This window comes from Carassius gibelio, chromosome B24, assembly GCF_023724105.1.
Source record: "Carassius gibelio isolate Cgi1373 ecotype wild population from Czech Republic chromosome B24, carGib1.2-hapl.c, whole genome shotgun sequence".
NCBI lineage: Eukaryota > Metazoa > Chordata > Actinopteri > Cypriniformes > Cyprinidae > Carassius > Carassius gibelio.
In genome coordinates, this window is record NC_068419.1 from 18,437,686 (window position 1) to 18,455,650 (window position 17,965).

General features: G+C 41.7%; 1 protein-coding gene across 2 annotated transcripts in view; it reads right to left on the minus strand.

Annotated features, from left to right (window-relative positions):
- Window positions 1-17,965, minus strand: part of LOC128013038 (ras-responsive element-binding protein 1-like) — a 45,513-nt gene that overhangs the window by 2,838 nt on the left and 24,710 nt on the right. For both annotated transcript variants that reach the window (XM_052595734.1, XM_052595735.1), the window contains 10 exons: window positions 16,193-16,300; window positions 15,002-15,231; window positions 10,666-10,755; window positions 10,308-10,471; window positions 7,166-7,316; window positions 6,933-7,075; window positions 4,928-5,117; window positions 2,289-4,812; window positions 1,849-2,013; window positions 94-867 (listed from right to left, as the gene is read on the minus strand). In XM_052595734.1, coding sequence (XP_052451694.1) covers window positions 94-867; window positions 1,849-2,013; window positions 2,289-4,812; window positions 4,928-5,117; window positions 6,933-7,075; window positions 7,166-7,316; window positions 10,308-10,471; window positions 10,666-10,755; window positions 15,002-15,231; window positions 16,193-16,300 — 4,539 coding nt within the window. The remainder of the gene's footprint in view (window positions 1-93; window positions 868-1,848; window positions 2,014-2,288; window positions 4,813-4,927; window positions 5,118-6,932; window positions 7,076-7,165; window positions 7,317-10,307; window positions 10,472-10,665; window positions 10,756-15,001; window positions 15,232-16,192; window positions 16,301-17,965) is intronic.

A 17,965-nucleotide genomic window follows, 5' to 3' on the forward strand; every position in this document is an offset into this window, starting at 1 on the left:
GCAAGAAAAAATTCAGGTTTTAATTAGAAGCAAGAGCTCTATGTTTTCGGGATTCATTTACCAATCAAGTCATGTATTTAGCATGGTCATTACCTGTGTGAGAGCGCATGTGTCTGGTGAGGTCCTGAAGGCTCCAGAAACGTTTGTTGCATATACCGCACACCTTTTTCCTCTTGTCCGGCTTGCTGCCACGTTCTTCAGTCTCTCCCTCAGCACTCTTTGGTTCAGTTGCAGCTTCCTCTTCATCACTCCTCTCCTCTTTATCCTCCTCAGATCCGCTCTCCACCACACTGCCCGAACCCTCGTCCTCTGCTCTGCCCTTCCTTACACTGTCCAGCTCTTCTTCTGTAACCTCTCTCTTATTTTCACAAGGCACAATTGCATCATCTGATTGTGTGAGGCTTTGTTCAGGTCCATTTGTTGAGTCTGATGCTAGATCCTGCTGGTGAACTTTCTCATGTCTGGTCAAGGTGGCGGCGTAGCGGAAGCTCTTCTTGCAACTCTTGCAGGTCAATTTGGACTCCTCCGGAGGTGTTGCTTTGTCAGACATGTCACTATCTGCTGCAGAGGAGGACTGTGGCTGGTCTTTCTCAGGGACCTTGAAATCCTTTGGCTTGGAAACAAAGGTCAAGTCAAGGGTCTTATTGCTATGGGAATCGCCATCCTCTTTTTCTGGGTCACTGTGCTTCAGAGACTCGAGGGCTGTTGGGTCCTCCTCTTCTCTGTGAGGAAGAGGCTCTACCATGGCTGTCTCTGTGGGCTTAGCTGGTGAAGGTTTCTCAGCGTCTGATGCTAAAGGCTTCTCAGGGTCTGATCTTGTGAGATCCATTGCCTCACTCACTGGAAGCTCCGTCTCAGATGTGCTCTCTGAAATATACATTGACCCATTACATTTTAGGTAATAATAACATGCAGTTTTAATCTCTAACAACAGATGAATAAATATTTAGTCTGAAGTACTTACAGGGTTAATTCACCCAAATATGAAAATTACTGACCCTCAAGTCATCCTAGGTGTCTTTCAGAAGAGTCCAGTTGAAGCTATATTCAAAATTGTCTTTGATCTTTTAAGCTGTTTCAAGGCACTCAGCGAGCGTTGCTGTGCTTCAGTCCAAAAGAAGTGAAATAAAAAGCGCCCATCCTTAATAAAATGTGTCTCACAGGGCTCCGGTCCTCTTGTAGCGAATCGATGCGTTTTTGTAAGAAAAAGAACCACATTTATAACGTAATAATCAATTTAATCTAGCTTGCGCTCACTGTTGTACATGGAAGCAAATCCGGGAGCATGACGTAAGAGGTCAGCTTAGCGCATGCGCCGCTCAGAAGTGATGAACGCAGAAGCACAGGGGAGAGATCAAAACAAGGATTTATAAAGAAGAAGGAGGATTTCGATACAAGCCAATAGGAGATTTTTTCTTTGCTAAAGTAAGGAAACTTTGCTTCTTTTGATCCTATCCTGCATGTGCAACACTGACCTCATACGTCATCCGACTGAAGCTGCTTCTGTGTACAACTGTCGCATGCTACATTAAAGTGATTTAAGTTTTGAATATGTTTTTTTTTAATTACAAAAATTGTTTCGCTACAGAAGGCCTTTATTCATCCCCCTCGGAGCCATGTGAGACACTTTTTTTGTGGATGGGACTGAAGCACTGCAACACTCGCTGACTGGCATTAAACAGCTTGAAAGATCAAAGACTATTTTTATATATAACTCCGACTGGATTCTGAAAGAAGATAGTCATATACACCTAGGATGAGTTGAGGGTGAGTAATTTATGGGCTTATTTTAATTTTATTGGTGAATTAACACTTTTAGCAGTTTCTATTCTATATTATTGTTGATACCTGCACTCTCTTGTGAGCCTTCCTCTGCTTCCCTAGTCTTGGGTATTGCTCCATTGCGTCGAAGCACTCGGTTGGAAACGCCATGCTTGCGTAAAAGATGTCGCTCACAGTTGGACTTGGTCGAGAAGAAGGCATCACACTGAGGACAAGGATATGGCTTCTGACCTTTTAATGGAATACAAAATAAAATGAGGAAAATAAATTGCACATATTATAAAGAGGTAAAACTAATCTTTATCTTGACCTAACTCTAGCACTCTCTATTCTATTCTAAAAAAAAAAAAAACTCTTAGACTTTTAGACTTCCACTCTATTTTTTGATTTTGATTGCTCCATTGTCATCATTCATAAATCGCTGTGGATAAAAGCGTATGCTAAATGACTAAATGTAAAACAGAAGTTGTACATCAAACCTGTAGAATTTTACATGCAACACTCACCGGTGTGTGTTAACATGTGGCGCTGAAGCGAGCTGGCCCAAGGAAAAACTCTGGGACAAAAGGGGCAAGTCATCTTTTGCACAGAATTTGAGTATGCATTCTTCTTCCCTTTGGACTGTTGGGATTGAACGGTCTTCTGGGCCAGCAAGTGTTTCTCATCTTTAACCTCTTTCTCGTCACTAGCACCTGGCTTCTGTCCAGCTTTTCTTGCCAACTCTATTGTGTTGGTCTGAAGATAGGCGCTGAACTTGTTGGCATCAGTGGTTGCCAACATCCTCTCAACACTAGCAAACTCCCCACTAGACTCCAAATCAATATTTGGGTCTGTGGCATTCATCACAGGTTTCTCCTTCGCTGTTCTGTTGGAAGGCCTTTTCCTGGACCTCTTCTTTGAACTCTCTAGTGAAAGATCCTCTGTCACAATATCTAGTGATTCTTGCTTGCCATGTATATCAGAATCAGCCTGAAGACTACTAGTGTTGTCCCGTTTAAGAAGGTCAGGGGCACCAGAAACTGAGGAAATGATCTGAGCAATGGACGCTAGTGGTGGAAGCTCCTTCACAGCAGCGGAGGAAGGTTTAGGAAGCAGTGGCTTTAAACGCAAGAGCCTTCCTGCAGCATTGGAGGACAAAGCAACAGGGACCTGGTAGCATCCAAGAGGTTCAGGCTTCTCATCAATAGACTTCTCGGCCTGAAGAGCTTGTGCAAGTATGCTAATGGATGACTGTTCTTTCTTAACCTCCCTTGGCAGTGTGGCCTCAATGTCTTGTTTAAGCTTCTTCACAGGATTCTTAGGAATAGAGAGATCAATTGGTTCCATGCTAGATTCATAAGAGACAGGTTCAGTTTTGATCCCAGGAGATCCACTCAGACTTCCAGCACTGCTGCTCCCACGGCTTTTGTTAGAGAAGTCCAGAGGTTGATCCATATCTATGCTGTAAAAGCTAAGGTCCTCAACTTTGATAGGCTGCACTACAGTGCTAGGAGAAACCCCATTGAGAGGAGAAGGGTTTGGGCTATTTTTGGTTGATGCAGCTAGAAGAGTGATTATGTGCTCTTCAAAATCCTGCTCTTGGACCTCTGGATGTTGTTTCAGAAGGTGATGGATACAGTTACGCTTTGCAAGGAAAGCTGCTCCACAACGCTTGCACTCAAAAGGCTTTCGCTGGCAGCCATTGTGTGTGCGTAAGTGTATCTGCAGGGCTCGGAAGGTCTTTAGATCCTCCCCGCAGAAGCGACAGGTAGTTTCACTCGTCTGCTCCAGCAGGTCTGCTGTGGATGAGGTAACATACTTAATGTTTTTCTCAATCTCTTTGCGATTGCTTTTCATGTGCTTTTTGCGAAGGTGTCGCTCACAGTTAGCCTTTACAGTAAATGGGTAATGACAGAGCCGGCAGACATAGGGACGCTCACCACTGTGTGTTCTCAAATGACGGATCAGCGTTGCTTTGTCTGGGGCAACATAGTCGCAGATATTGCATTGGTGGGGCAGGATGCCTAAATGATATCGCATATGTGCCTGCAGTACACCAGAAAATGCAAAGACCCGGTCACAAAATCTGCAGGGGTACGAGCCCTTTTGAGATGTTCCCTTCTTTCCAGTGGTCTCTTCTATATTTCCATTCTCCTGTTTGATGTGTCTTTCATCCATGTCCATTGGGGTATGGGCATCTCCCATGCAGTCGGCCTCCATTTGTATCCTCTCTGCCGAAGCGTGGTTGTTGGCAGAATTGGATGAGGAAGATGGGGAGAGGTCCTGAACTGTCTTGAGAGGATGGCTGGCAGGAGGTGGGAGGCTAGGGCTGATACAGCCCAGAGAAGCTTGCTGGGTATTCATTAGGGGTGGTGGAGTTGAAGCTACCAGACTGGTTCTGGGAGCCACCAATGGCTTTGGCTTGAGTGGAGGCATCTGCTTGTAGCCCGACTGCATGGCACTACAAGGCGCCTTAGATAAGGGTGGGAGCGTGATCTGGTTAGGGGCAGCAGAAGCTACTTTGATTATTTGCTGTATATCAGCGAGTTCCATGTTGGATTCACCAAAAACTGGCTTCACTACCATACCACCATCTGGCTGCACCAGAAAGCCAGTCTGAAAGGGCTGAAAGGATAGCAGTTTGAGAGCCTCTTGATGGGACAGACCATGAAGAGTCATCGGGTCTACAAGAGACGGGTTAACCCCACCCACAAGGACATCCTCCTGAGGTACAGAGGACTGATTCTGGTCCACGTGGATAACCCGAATGCTATCTAGCTTGGCCTGCTGAACATCCTCTTCTGAGGGGACAGGCTTGACCTGAGAGATGTGCTGCAAGCCCATGGAGTCCATGAAGCTATTTTTCTCAGGAGAGGGAGGCTCGTCTTTCGTAATTAAGGGTGAAGTTGTCTCTTGGGTGCAACTGGAAGTCTCATGTGAGGCTTTGTGCAAGTCCAGAGCCGAGCTGAGAGGGAATGCCTTATCGCATGTGTCACATACAAAACGATGGAATTTGCCAGTGCATCGTCTGAGGTTGGTTTCACACCAAATCTGTGGGTTTAAAATAAAATTTAAACTTAACAAAATTCTTCAGATATTACAGACAAGATAAAGAACTTTTACACATTGTGCAAAACTGCAAAGAATATTTGTCCATGGCTGTTACCTGGGCAATTTGCGGGAACTTCTGGCATGAAAAGTCAATGAAAGCCAGATCATTAAAGCCGAGAGGGATGGACGGGTTGTTCTGAATAAAGGGTCGTCCATCGGGGTCTGTGGGTAGCTGCTTATGGGTGGCTGCATTGTGGCGGAGCAAACTTCGGTGTGTCCGGAATGAGATGCAGCATAAATCACATCTAGGTATAAAAATACTAACGTGAGACGCTGATATCTAGAACATAGGTTATAAAAGAATCAATCCACATATTATATATGCAAATATGAAATAAATACAGCATGCAATCTACAGTGTACTTTTGAAACATCCACACAGGGAAAATAGAGTTGGGATTTCCTAAGTAAGAGCTGGAAAGTTGATGCTAACCACACCCTTGCACACAATAGCACTCTTTCTGTGTTTAAAGGGTGCTGGATAAGACAGCTGGCTAATGTCTGTGACGCTGTGCATTGGTCTTGTCACATGCCCTGCCTCTGATCATTGTGACGATGTGTCCATAGGGACGGTAAGCTGCTTTTATCTAAGCAGACAAAGACAATGCAATGTAAGGCATAGCATAGCAGCATATCCACCTATGCACATAATGCCTTGAAGTGAAAACAGGTTTAGGACCAATACTTAAGAATGGTTGAAAGTTTTGCATTAGAAAGCCATGAGAAGCAAATTTTTGTTTTCCTGCTACAAAGAGTTCAAGCACCGTTTAAATAATAATTAATAAATAATTAATTTAAATAACTGATGCTGTTATTTCTGCAGTGGCTTTAAACGTGGTCAATCCATCAGATTTCAGTGTTGGAACTGTTCATTTTAATATAGCACGTATGTATGGGAGTGTCCGTCTTACTTGGAAGGGCTGTTTGGGTAAGACAGATAACACGTCTGTATCTTAAAAAAGCATTATTGGGTCTTTTTGTATGCAGGTAGTGCTGCTTTTAGACCTCTTCAGAGTGGAACCCAATTCACAGCAGTCTACATCCTCTTAACTAGCACTCTTAGCTCTTGTGATTACACAGGATTAGTGCTGAATTTGCAGTACTTCCATACAACAATAACGCTGCTCTGAAACACAATCAGACGGGCCCTGCCAGCTTCCTTCTCCCAGAGACACGCCGTACAGCTATCCATTAACTAGAGGAGGTACGCCTCGGTTGGGTGACTTTGGAGAAACATTCTGCAGTCTCCTGACGTCTCCAGGGATACAGCTACACCCTTACACACATGCATGCATGCACACACTACTACAGAGATCTCCTGCAGAAAGCATCTTCCTGAAGTCTCCTCCTGTGTCTCATTAAATCCCCCCCCCAGCTACACAACTTCTGTGGTCCGTCCCCCCTCCATTTCCCCCCTTTCCTCTTTCGTGCCACTCCCTTGCCTTAAGCTTGGGGGCCACATGCGGGGGAGGGGGGAGGGAAGAACCTCTTAGGCCTCTCAGGAGTGGGAGGGGGACACGTCGACAGGATTACAGTCATTTAGGTTATGATCATTCTCAGCCAATAACATTTTAGCAAAACAAACATAGCTCCAAACTCGTAAGGTCCATAAGATAACAGATTTATATCTGAGCCAACCAAACGTGTTTTTTTACATGCATCACAATATAAAAGGCAAATTCCATTGAAACAAAATCCCTTTTCATAGTTTGTGAGCAAGAGGAGTTGCCCCGTCTGTAGTCGGATGTGTTAAATTATGAGTGTTCCAGCACAAAGCATGCCACTATATCTCCCAGCAACTGCAGGGATCCAGCCTAAAGCCTCAGCTACTGGCGTCTCCCTGCAATACAACTCGCACCTCGAACAAAGAGACAGCATTCCTGTCTGGGCTTAATGGACAGCTATAATATACTGATCGAAAAACTGAGTGTAGGAAGGACCAGAACTGTTCCAGTATCAAACCCTGCTGGTCAGTCCTGAATTAAACTCTTGTGTTTGTGTTGCAGTTTTTGAAAAAGCACTTTTCACTGAATCTAATTTTCTGATGTAGGGCTTTGTACCTCAGTGTATTGTCGGGATGGGTCTCCATGTGGGCATCAAACTCGTTTCTGCAGGTGAGGGTCTTGAAGCAGACAGGACAGGTCAAGACTTCATCCTGTCCTCTGTTCAAACTCTGCTCATCTACAACGCTATCCTCTCTGACCTGCGGCATACACATCACCGTCATCTATTTGTAGCCCAATTTTGAGAGCACCTCTTGGGGCACTGGGTAGGATAGTGGAACTACACTTACCTTTTTGCTGGTTGTCTCCTCGGTCTTCTCAGTGTCTTCATCGTGGCTTGGTTTGCGTTTCGCTGTAGATGTACGTCGTCGCTTATGTAGAGACAGAGTCGGACTGTTGGGGATGGAGCTGGCAGAGTCCTTCTCGTGGATCTTCATGTGTCTGAAAACAGACGATAGAGTGTGCTTTAAAACTGCATTTTATGCATTTACAAACAAGCATTCATCACAAATTATCTGTTCTTTGCAAAACACCCGGGCTCTACAAGGTTAATGGTTATGGAAGAATTTCTTGGGAAGGAGTTGCATCTTGAAGACATTTACAGATGCCTACCATGATGGATGAGCAGCTTATGGATAATATTCTAGAAATTAGGGTAGAGGAAACCCTGTTCATTCCTTTGGGAGCCAACAGAAAGGACTGTACTGGGACAATACTAATGGTCTGGAAACTCATGCAATTATCCCACAGCCTCTATATGTGCATATGTGAGTCCAAGATGGCGGGTAGAGATCAACGGAAAAGAGAGCGCTAATGTTGCATGAAGAGGGCCAGAAGTTGATCCTCTGTTATCCAAAGAGATCTTGAGGAAACCAATCAAGACAAGTAGGAACTGGAGGCCTAATAAAGATGAATGTTAGACAAGTAAAAGTTTGTTTCCCAAAATGTCACTCCTATACTATACCTATATGACCAATTATAGTTTGCATTTCAAATAAACCAAATCTGTTGGATTAATCCAGGAAGTGCTCTAACTGAGCTTTATATCTGGGGACCTATAAAACCTATTATTTCATAAAAGTACTTTGAAAGTGTACATGCATGTGCAAGTGTAAAAAGGTCAGACATCCCATGCTCTTGCAGGTCTCAGTTTTCACTCTGCATTCAGTGTTTATTAATAGCAGGCAGTATGTTGGACACCCGTGTGAGGACCTGACAGTCTGTTATATCTCTCTGCTCTGTGACCAATCACAGAAAACCAACACTGCCAAGTCAGCAAACTCTGATTGGATGGAAATCATCACCACAGTAACCTCACACAGGATGACAGCTTATCCTCTGAAAAATACTAATTAGCTGATTACTGCTAGTACTCAGTATTGGTATGACTGAATCATGCATATGTTTCTCAATTAATTGAAAAGGTAATGTGGCAGTAAAGTTTTTGCTAACTGCACTAGACTAAAGTTTGCTGTCCTTGAATGAAGGATGTCAGTGGACATTTCACGAGCAGCCTGGCTAATCTGTAAAGGATCATAAAACTTTTTGATGCATAAACAGGTTAATTCCATCCAATCCAAGCATTCCTCTGCAGTCCCGCAGAGCACAGACAGAGGGCACTGTGGGGTCAGAAAGTGTCCTCTCTTCCAAGCAATGTCAGAGCAAGGGCACACCCCCTGCAAACATGTGGCTGTTCAGTGGTGTAACTAAAACCTAAAGAGTTAAAGCAAATAAAAGCAGCCAATCAGAACGCACACTGACTTTCCTCTGTGAAGTTGAGATGGCAGTAGTGACTCCCTCCTCACGGCACCCATCTAACCATGTGATGCTTTAGCACAAGATGGATGCCTCTGTCTGTCAACTACATGGACCGCTTCCTTGGACATGCATGAGGCTTCAAAACCTTTAAAAGTAACTTTAAAGGTTACTTAAAAATCAGGTCTTAGACAGCATCTTGGACAAATCTAGAGACCAGAATAAAGGTCTGGGCTTAACTTGGTCCAGCTGACATTAGTAAGGCCAAGAGTTAAGTCATTTTTGACAGGAATGAAAACAAGACTTGTACATATGATTCAGGAACACATAGGGCCCTATGATTTCCATGATGTGGAAAACACGGATGGAATCACAGAATCATAAAAACGAAATGTACAGTATAATGCTGAATATCATGGAAGCTGCCAAATTTTTGCCTGATAAATCAAAAGTATCAATTTAAAAATCAATTTAACAAAAAAAAAAAAATTTGAGAAAAAATAAAACCGATTTCACAGGCCCCTAAAGTACACCCTAGTAACCATTATTAGTAAAACTATACTCATACAAAAACTATGGAAAAAATGTGATATTATCAGGACAGTAACAGCTGATGTAGTAAAACCAGATTCCCTTCACAGCCGCACATTTCATGCAAATCAAACTTTGCGTATTATTTCCAATTCCACCTGAATTCTACTTTAATTCTGCTTGCTACCAGATAACTGCAATTTACAGAGCGCTTATGCAAGGGGCCCTTAAGAGCCATCCACACACGCTGATCCCCCAAACGCACTTCACCATCAACCTTTCAAAGCTTGGGAGGAAGTTCGTGTTCACCCCCTCCATCAGCAAGGCCTGCTGGGAGAAGATACCATGACCAAAAATGGGGGAGGTGCTTTAAAGTCACTCTTGGCTTCCTGCAAAGGTCTCTCTCCTTAAACAGAGCGGACCAACCCCAGTGGTAGCACACGTATGAACACCAACATACACAAACAAACCAACGCCTTTTCATTTATCTTTGTGGTGCACTCATCCTCTGGGCGCAGGCGAAGGCAGGGTGAGGCCTGAGGGATGTAATCAACCAACAAGCTTTCACTTCTCTAAAAGCCCAACAAACATCTCTGAACGGTTCAGCTTCTTTTACAAACGGATGTGGACATCATATGTAACGGAACATATTCTGCACTCTCTGTGCTACAGATATAGAAGAAGCCAATGTACTCTCAGAATCTTGGGGGTGAACTTTTTTTGACAACCATCCAAAACACCCTAGCAAGCTGTATAGCAATGCACTAATAACTAACTTAAAACACCTTAACACCCCATCAGTCTCTGAGAACACCCTTGCAACTGCGTAGACATGGATTATAAACCATGTACGCACTAGGGGTGTGCACGCATAGTCGATTACTTTTAACCAAAATTGATTAACTTCTTACACCTCTGAAAAGAGTTGTGCAACATAACCAAGGCCTCATGGGTGGAAAAAAAGCTCAAAATACTCTCAAAATCGCATTATATCCCAATGTATAAGAGTCTCACTGAATCTTCCATTTTTTTATGTGCATGCTGTCTTGAGAATTGTTCCTGTTGTGCACATCAAAACTTTCAATCCAAGTGACACATTTTTGCTCCAGATTGCAAATCATTTTTAGTTTGAAACCCCTGACTGACCTGTGCATGTTGCCATTGGTGGTGAAGGTCTGATGGCACACAGAGCATTCGTAGGGTCTCTCTCCACTGTGCACTAGCATGTGACGATCCAGAGAGCTAGCCGAGCTCAGAGACTTCCCACAGATACTGCAAGAGTGGTCCGAAGCCCCGCTATTGGTGTTGTGCTGGAGAGAAGACATATGGGTCAGCTAGCTCAAGAAGTTAATTAACATTACAGGCCAAGCTCTACAATATATTGTCTAGTCTAAGTGGCTTCTGAAAATGCTCAAACATTCGGCCATCTTTGCTAACTTGTGCACAGACTTTAATTGAAGAGATCAGCAGATTTGCACCATTATACTGAAAAAGTGCGTGTTACCTGGCGGATGTGCATGGTGAGCTGGTGTTGGGTCTGAAAGCTCTTATCACACAGTGGACAGACGAGACTCCCGCTGTCATCTTTGGCTTCCTGAAACATATATGAGATGAACTGTGTGTAGTTATAAATCTCTAAAGCATACATGGAGCACTGTATTATACTGTGTGACAAAAGATGGTGTTTTAAAGCACTTTCCCATTCAAAATCTGGGGGATTTGTTTAAATGTTTTCTTCTGAACAACAAGGCTGCATTTATTTTATATTAAAAAACAAACAAAAAAATAACAAAACAGTGATATTGTGAAATATTTAAATAACTTTTCTCTATATTAATATATTTTAAAATGTAATTTCTGTGATGCTCCGCTGTATTTTCAGCATCATTCCTCCAGTCTTCAGTGTCACATGATCTTCAGAAGTCATGAAAATATGACGATTTACTGCTCAAGAAACATTTCTGATTATTATTATCAATGTTGAACACAGATTTGTGCTTATTTTTTTTGCAAACAATGATACTTTTTTCTTGATTCTTTGATGAATAGTTCAAAAGAACAACATTTATTTAAATTAGAACTCCTTTGTAACATTCTAAATGTCTTTACGGTCACTTCTGATCAATTTAGTTCTTCCTTGCTGAAATAAAGTATATAAAAAAATAAACTTTTGAACAGTAGGGAAAAGATGAGCCTCGAAGCTCATGAAATAAAAGCCACAAAACATTAGGAAAAAAATTAATAAAACAGCCATATTATCAGATTAAATAATAAACAAAAGCTTTTTTTTTAAATAAAATCTTCTGGTCATCACATTGAAGGAGCGTGGGTAAAAACACATGTGCTGGAGGCAGGGAACGAGGCCTTGTCTTCAACCTTGAATGTCTTGACAGAACAAGTTATATGTGAGATACTGAGCTAAATTGACTGTTAAATAAACACTTGCTCAATCCCAGCCACTGCTGCACGACCACTGAGCACAAACACTCTACTGTCACACATACACCACAGCAATACAGTTCACTTTTTTGTGCATGAATGCCATTTATTTTAATACGGACCACAGTTGTGAATCTGAAGACCTTCTGTTTATTACATTTGAATGTTTTCAAAAATATATGAAAATCTCTCTTCCTGCGCCTATGTTTTGTTTTGGAGTTTCGTGAAGAGCATCTAAAATAATAATAAAATAGATAATAAAGCTCATTCTGATTTTGATTCTTACAGTTTCCTCTTTCTCCTTGAGTGGAAATCTGTGTAAACCGACACTACACACACTGCCTTCCTCTCACTGCTGTTGATAGTACATCAGATCATTAAAGGGACAGTTCACCCAAAAATGAAAACTCCGTCATCATTTACTCGCTCTCGAGTTGGTCCAAACCTGTGTGAGTTTCTTCCTTCAGTTTCTGGTCCCCATTGATGCCAAACATCTGTTTGGTTACCCAGAATCATCAAAATACCTTTTTTTACCTTCAACATAAAAAAAGAGATTCATACAGGTTTGGAACAACTTGAATGATGACCCAACTTTCACTTTTGAGGAGAACGGTCCCTTTAACTGCAGACATTAGCAGCACTGTTCAGTGAGACCAGTTCCTGTCATAACAGATCTGATTCGGTCACATGACAGAATGCCTTGTATGCTTACTCATATGATGTCATAAAATAAATGTGTAGCTATCTCATAATATATATAAAGAAAAAAGAGAGCACACATGAGTCATCACAAGTCCAGCCCTAAATAGACGCCCATGTGATCTACAAACACCCAAGCAATTAAACTAGCCTGGAATCTTCAAAAACATCTCTAGGAAGAGAAGAGCACTTCCTTTTCCTCTGGTGGCATGCTGGCGTACGGCTTGTTTTCCTTCGGTGACTCTCTTGGCTTCAGTTCAAGACCAGTGAGCGCCAACGGCTCAAGCTGACAGTATTTACCATTCAGCATGTTATGAGGGGAAGTGTCATTCTCAGACAACACTTTGCTTTTTGACCATAAAGGGGAAATCGGATGGCCATTTTCCACAAGCTGATATGAGTCTTTAGGGTTTTAATGAAAATTCTGTAACATAGTTTGGTTAAAATTTCTCAATGGTAGTGTAAAACAACATTGTGTTTACCCCGTCAAAAACGGTTTTTTTTCCAGAGCAAGTTGTTTTCTTGCACACTGCTTTAAATGCTAATGAGCTATGCTGACTCCGCCCCTCTTTTGCAATCCGCTCTCTGAGGGACAGTCACTCAGGGCGGAGCTAATGTAAAACACCAGTGTCAATCAACAATCATGGGAGGGGCCTGTCTGTGTGACATCATACAGGCATCTGAGATCGGCTTGATTTGAGAAAGGGGAAATGATTTAACAAGATAAAAAAAAAAAAACACTGGGCGGATCTCTATCATTATCAGGGTGGTTGTGTACACACACTGCCAACACACATTTCAGTTCAAACAGCTTGTAAAAGTGCATGAGGCATCCGATGACCTCTTTAATTGGCAGGATAGTTTCGTCATAAGGAAGTCTCATTCATTTCATCGTCACAATTCATACTGACCTGCTTTAAAGTCTACAAGTCATAAATTGTTTTGAAACACTAACTACACTCTACCATTCAAATGTCTGGGGTCTGTAAGATCTATTTTTAAAGAAAATAATACCTTTATTTATTAAGGATATATTAAATAGATTTTTAAAAAAGTCTTCCTAAAATCTTGAAAACAATGTTTTACAAAATATAGCAGCACAACTGGTTTCAACACTGACAATCATAAATGTTTCTTAATTAAGCATCAAATCATCACATTAAAATGATTTCTGAAAAATCACGTGATGCTGAAGTCTGTAGTAACAATGATGCTAAAAAATAAAGCTTTGATCACAGGAACAAATTACATTTTAAAATGATATTATATCTTAATTGTAATAATGTTCCACAATATTTCTGTTTTTATTGTATATGTTTTCTCAAACCCATGCAATCTTGATGAACACAAGATGCTTCTTCAAAAAGCATAAAAAAAGACGTTTGTACTTTTGAAAAGTCGATTTCCTTGGATGATTCAAAAAGTGGATGTAAATGCTGTAAGGCATTCTGTTCTAGTGTTCTAGTTACAATTCATGGTGCACCTGAGCAAACACCTGTTAGTTTTGTCTGAACCTGTCTGTGCTCAGCGGTACCTGTCTGCAGTGTTCTGTGCTTTAGCTCGTCTTTTTATTCTCAGTTAATCCAGTAAATTACACAACGCGCTGTAAGCTTCTTTACTTTTTCCTCAAAAGGAGCGGAAGAGTGTCCTGAGAACAAGACTACAGCCTCTCCAGCTGAAAAGATCCCACACTCAGATTTCTATTCTGCTCTCTAGATATAACTCATGTCCTCCAGTGCAAGTCTATGAGATTTTAATACTTATATATATTATCCAAAAGGCAAAATTAAAATGTTTTTTTTTTTAAGTGGAAGGAACACATTTAAGGGGGTGTATGGTTTGGATCCAAAACTTCCCCCCGGAGTGTTAAGGGGTTAAAAGCGACACCTGTTGTCCCACACTGCAGTGTTAAGGGATGAATTGCATGCTCTAATGGGAGCCATGTGATGCAGCTGGGTGAACAAAAGGTGGATTGAAATGCCAGAAGACCATTTGTCACTTTCCGTTTTAAAAGCAGGATGCTGCATCCATAAAGTCCTTCCCACCTGTACTACTTTCCAACCACAATAACACACGTACTGTACTGTATATAAGCAGCAGCTATTCATTATTTAGAGCTGCATCCCAGTTAACTTTAATCTTAAATCTTTAGTGTGCAAAATCAGAATTAGAGTTATGCCATCTGCAAAATCTGCCTACTGTAGATGAGTTTTTAAATGCATTAAATTGAAATTAACTTTTAAGGTCATTATATAGCTAGATGTTACACAACCTTATTTGTATGCAACACAATTTTAGGAAGCAGTAATAAGCCACAATGGTGGACTTTTGTTTAATAGAAGTATGTGAATTGGAACGCATCCAAGGACATTGCCATGCCTCCTCTGATTGGTTTATTTGTGGACTGAGTCAGTACGACTTTGTTTTGCGATCAGTGTAAGACATTTCAGTGTTGAGTTTGGATCATAAATATATTTTGTGTTTTATAACCACAAATAGTTCTCGTTTCCAACCGCAAAATGACATCAGCACTGTCTCTGCTGCACAAAACACTAGGAAACATCTGCATTTAACTTTTACTTTACGGTTAATACATTTTAACAGCAGGTTTATGCATGTAATTCCATGTATATTTGCTATATAATAATCACATTAATTAAGTATGCATGTGATTTTCACTCTTATTCTTCGTAACCTCTTACCTGGGTCTTTCTTCCACTGCGGTTGGTGCTGGGGCTTTTGACGGACACCTTACTGGGCGTGGTGTGGGCGGAGTCTACGCTGCCGTTAAGCTGAGCTGCTTTCATCACAGTGCTCATCATGGATTTAATGGAAGACAGGTCCACCCCATCGGCTACCTCCATCTCTCCGTCTAATCTATTCTGTCCGTTCTCCCATTCATTTGCTTCCTCCTCTACACTGGTAGATCTCTCTGTGGATGTTTTCATTTCTTTGTATTACTTTAATGAACGATAGAATGGCAGTTAGAAAGATAGTGACAGACAGTGCAACAGACAGAAAGATAGAACAAATGATGGATGGATAGAACGATAGATGGGTAGAAAAACAGATAGATCTAAATCAGTGTTGCCAAGTCTGCATGTTTTCCGTGGAATAGGTCTACTTTAACACTGTTGCCGGCGGTTGTTGCAACCCCAATAACTTGATATTCAACCCCTGGAATGCTAATCACTGCCAAAAAACTCATTTTTAACCAGGGAACCCCCTTCGAAACATGATTGGGCTAGTTTTGAGTAGCAATTGGGCGGGATTTGTTGTGAAAACCTGGCAACCCTGATCTATAGATGAACAGATAGAATGATAGACGCAACAATGATAAATAGGTGGATAGAGCAAAAGATAGAAGTAACAATAGATAGAAAGATTGATAGGGTGAAAGAATGGACAATGGATGGATAGATGGACTGAGCGATGGATGGATGAATGGATGGATGGATGGATGGATGGAATGAACAATGGACTGACAGAGAGATGGAGAGTAAAAGTTATAGAATGAATGACAGATGAATAGAAAGAATGATGGGTTAATAGATCAGTATATAGAACAATAAACAAAACAAAGATGGATAGAATGGTGAACAATAGATGGAAAGATAGATTTTAGAGTGATACATACAAGTAATGATGGATAGAACAGTAGCTGATAAATTGATCAATAGATAAAACCATCAATAGGATGATAGATGGATAGAAGAAATGACAGATAAAAAGTGCAGAGCAATGGAACGAACAATGGGTGGATGGAAAGATAGATAGATGATAGAGTGAAAGAAAGTGATATGTTAAATGCCCTATAGGACAACTGATGGATGATTGATGGATAGAACTCATAATGGATCAATAGATAGATAGACAGAAAGACAGATTTTTACCTGTGTGCGTTGTTTGTGTTCCTTTGGGGGCGGGGCTCTGGCGTGCATCACTTTGCTCCGCCTCCTCCCTAGTGAGAGTTCTTGCCTCCTCTGTTGAATTTTCCATAACTATGAATAAAAAAATAAAAAAAGATATTCAAATATACCAAGAATGCTTTGAGTGCACTGGAAGAACAGCTTGTATCTTATAGTAACTTGACATTCATTCTAAGTTTCTTTCTGTACTCTCTTTCTACCAAAGGTTAAGAAAAAATCTGAGATCTGATTGGCTGAAACAACTGGTAACATCATAGGTGTGGCCTATGTAGCCATGATTGGTTTCATCCAATTTTTGGACGACTACAGACGACCACACAGGAAAATCCTTGCTTTGGTGGGCGCCAGCATGGCAGATGGCTGTAGATGCTAATCTGGATGAGTGTGGGGGTGGGGGGGGGGGGTCTAAGCGCTACATTTAAGAGGGGTTCATTGCTGAGAGGTGATGATGGGAGATGCTTGAGGTACATCGACCTAAAAAGCAGAACTCTAAGTGCTGATTATGATTTAATAAGTGTGCTAATGACTTAAAGAGATTGATAATGTGTTCTACGAGGGAGGGAGAGTTGGAACGGTTGTCAAGAGGAAGGACGGAAAGGATTTGGGAGGGGAAAAAGATGGAGAAAAGAACGAGATTTTCTAATTGCCATTTCCCATCCGCAGCCACACAGGAAGCTCCTCTGCGGTCTGGGCCGCTTCCTCTTTTGGAGCGAGGATAAGGGAATGTGTGTCTGGGTGTGTGACGAGGCTGTTGCTGGCTGGACCAAAACAACATGGTAGATATGATCAGGGGGCCAACAAGAGACACTTCACATACGCCTTGTAGCCAAATGGAGGTAAACCAAATTCCTCCAGAAACAGCCTGCGAGCCGAGTACTGAATGCACTCGACGTATCACCCTGTGGCCTGTGTAGTAGGAGAAAAACAGTAGTACGTCTCAATGCGTAGTTTTCTTGAAAACAACAGATGAATGGATTACTATCCTGGTGAAAAAAATACACTAGCGTGTATTTGAAATCCATTTACTTTTTGCAAAGTATATTATAAATACATTTACATATTTATGTTAATAAAATCAGTAAAACGTTTTACGAAGATAAAAGGCATCTTATAGAAGCCATAAACAAGCATCTCATCAAAGCTCTCATTAGACAAGATAAGGCCGTTCCTCTGATAGGATGTTTGCATGATGGGCGGGGGGGCATTTTAGCAGGAAAATGAACAATTGATGAATGTGGTGGCAGACAAACTAGTAATATGAATCAAAGAGAAAACCAGAAAGATGCTGGAAGAAGTGAACGTTGAGAAGGGAAAACCTGTATTGGGGTGTGGAAAGTGGAGTAAGAGACTTCTGTTGATGATTAGAGGTAGAAAGACGAGGGATTACACAACAGCAGGGCAGGTTTCGAGTTGTGCAAGGATTTGGGGTGGGGGTTTGGGCCGAGAGTGAGCGAGAGAGAGCTGTACTCGTCATGAGTTTCTCTCTCTTTTGCCGGGAGAGATAGTGAGGGTGGAGGGAGTCGGGGGGCTGCTGTTACTACATCTGTTCCCAACCATCACTCTCACTTTCCTGCACACACACACACACACACACACACACACACACGACAGAAAGAGCTTCTTGCACATCCTTGTTAAAACAAGTCAAACAAAAGACAAACGGTGGGAAAGCAGAGGTGATGTTGGTAGACTCTGAAGAGAGAATATGTTATGGGTGTGCTGGCGTGTGTTCGTATA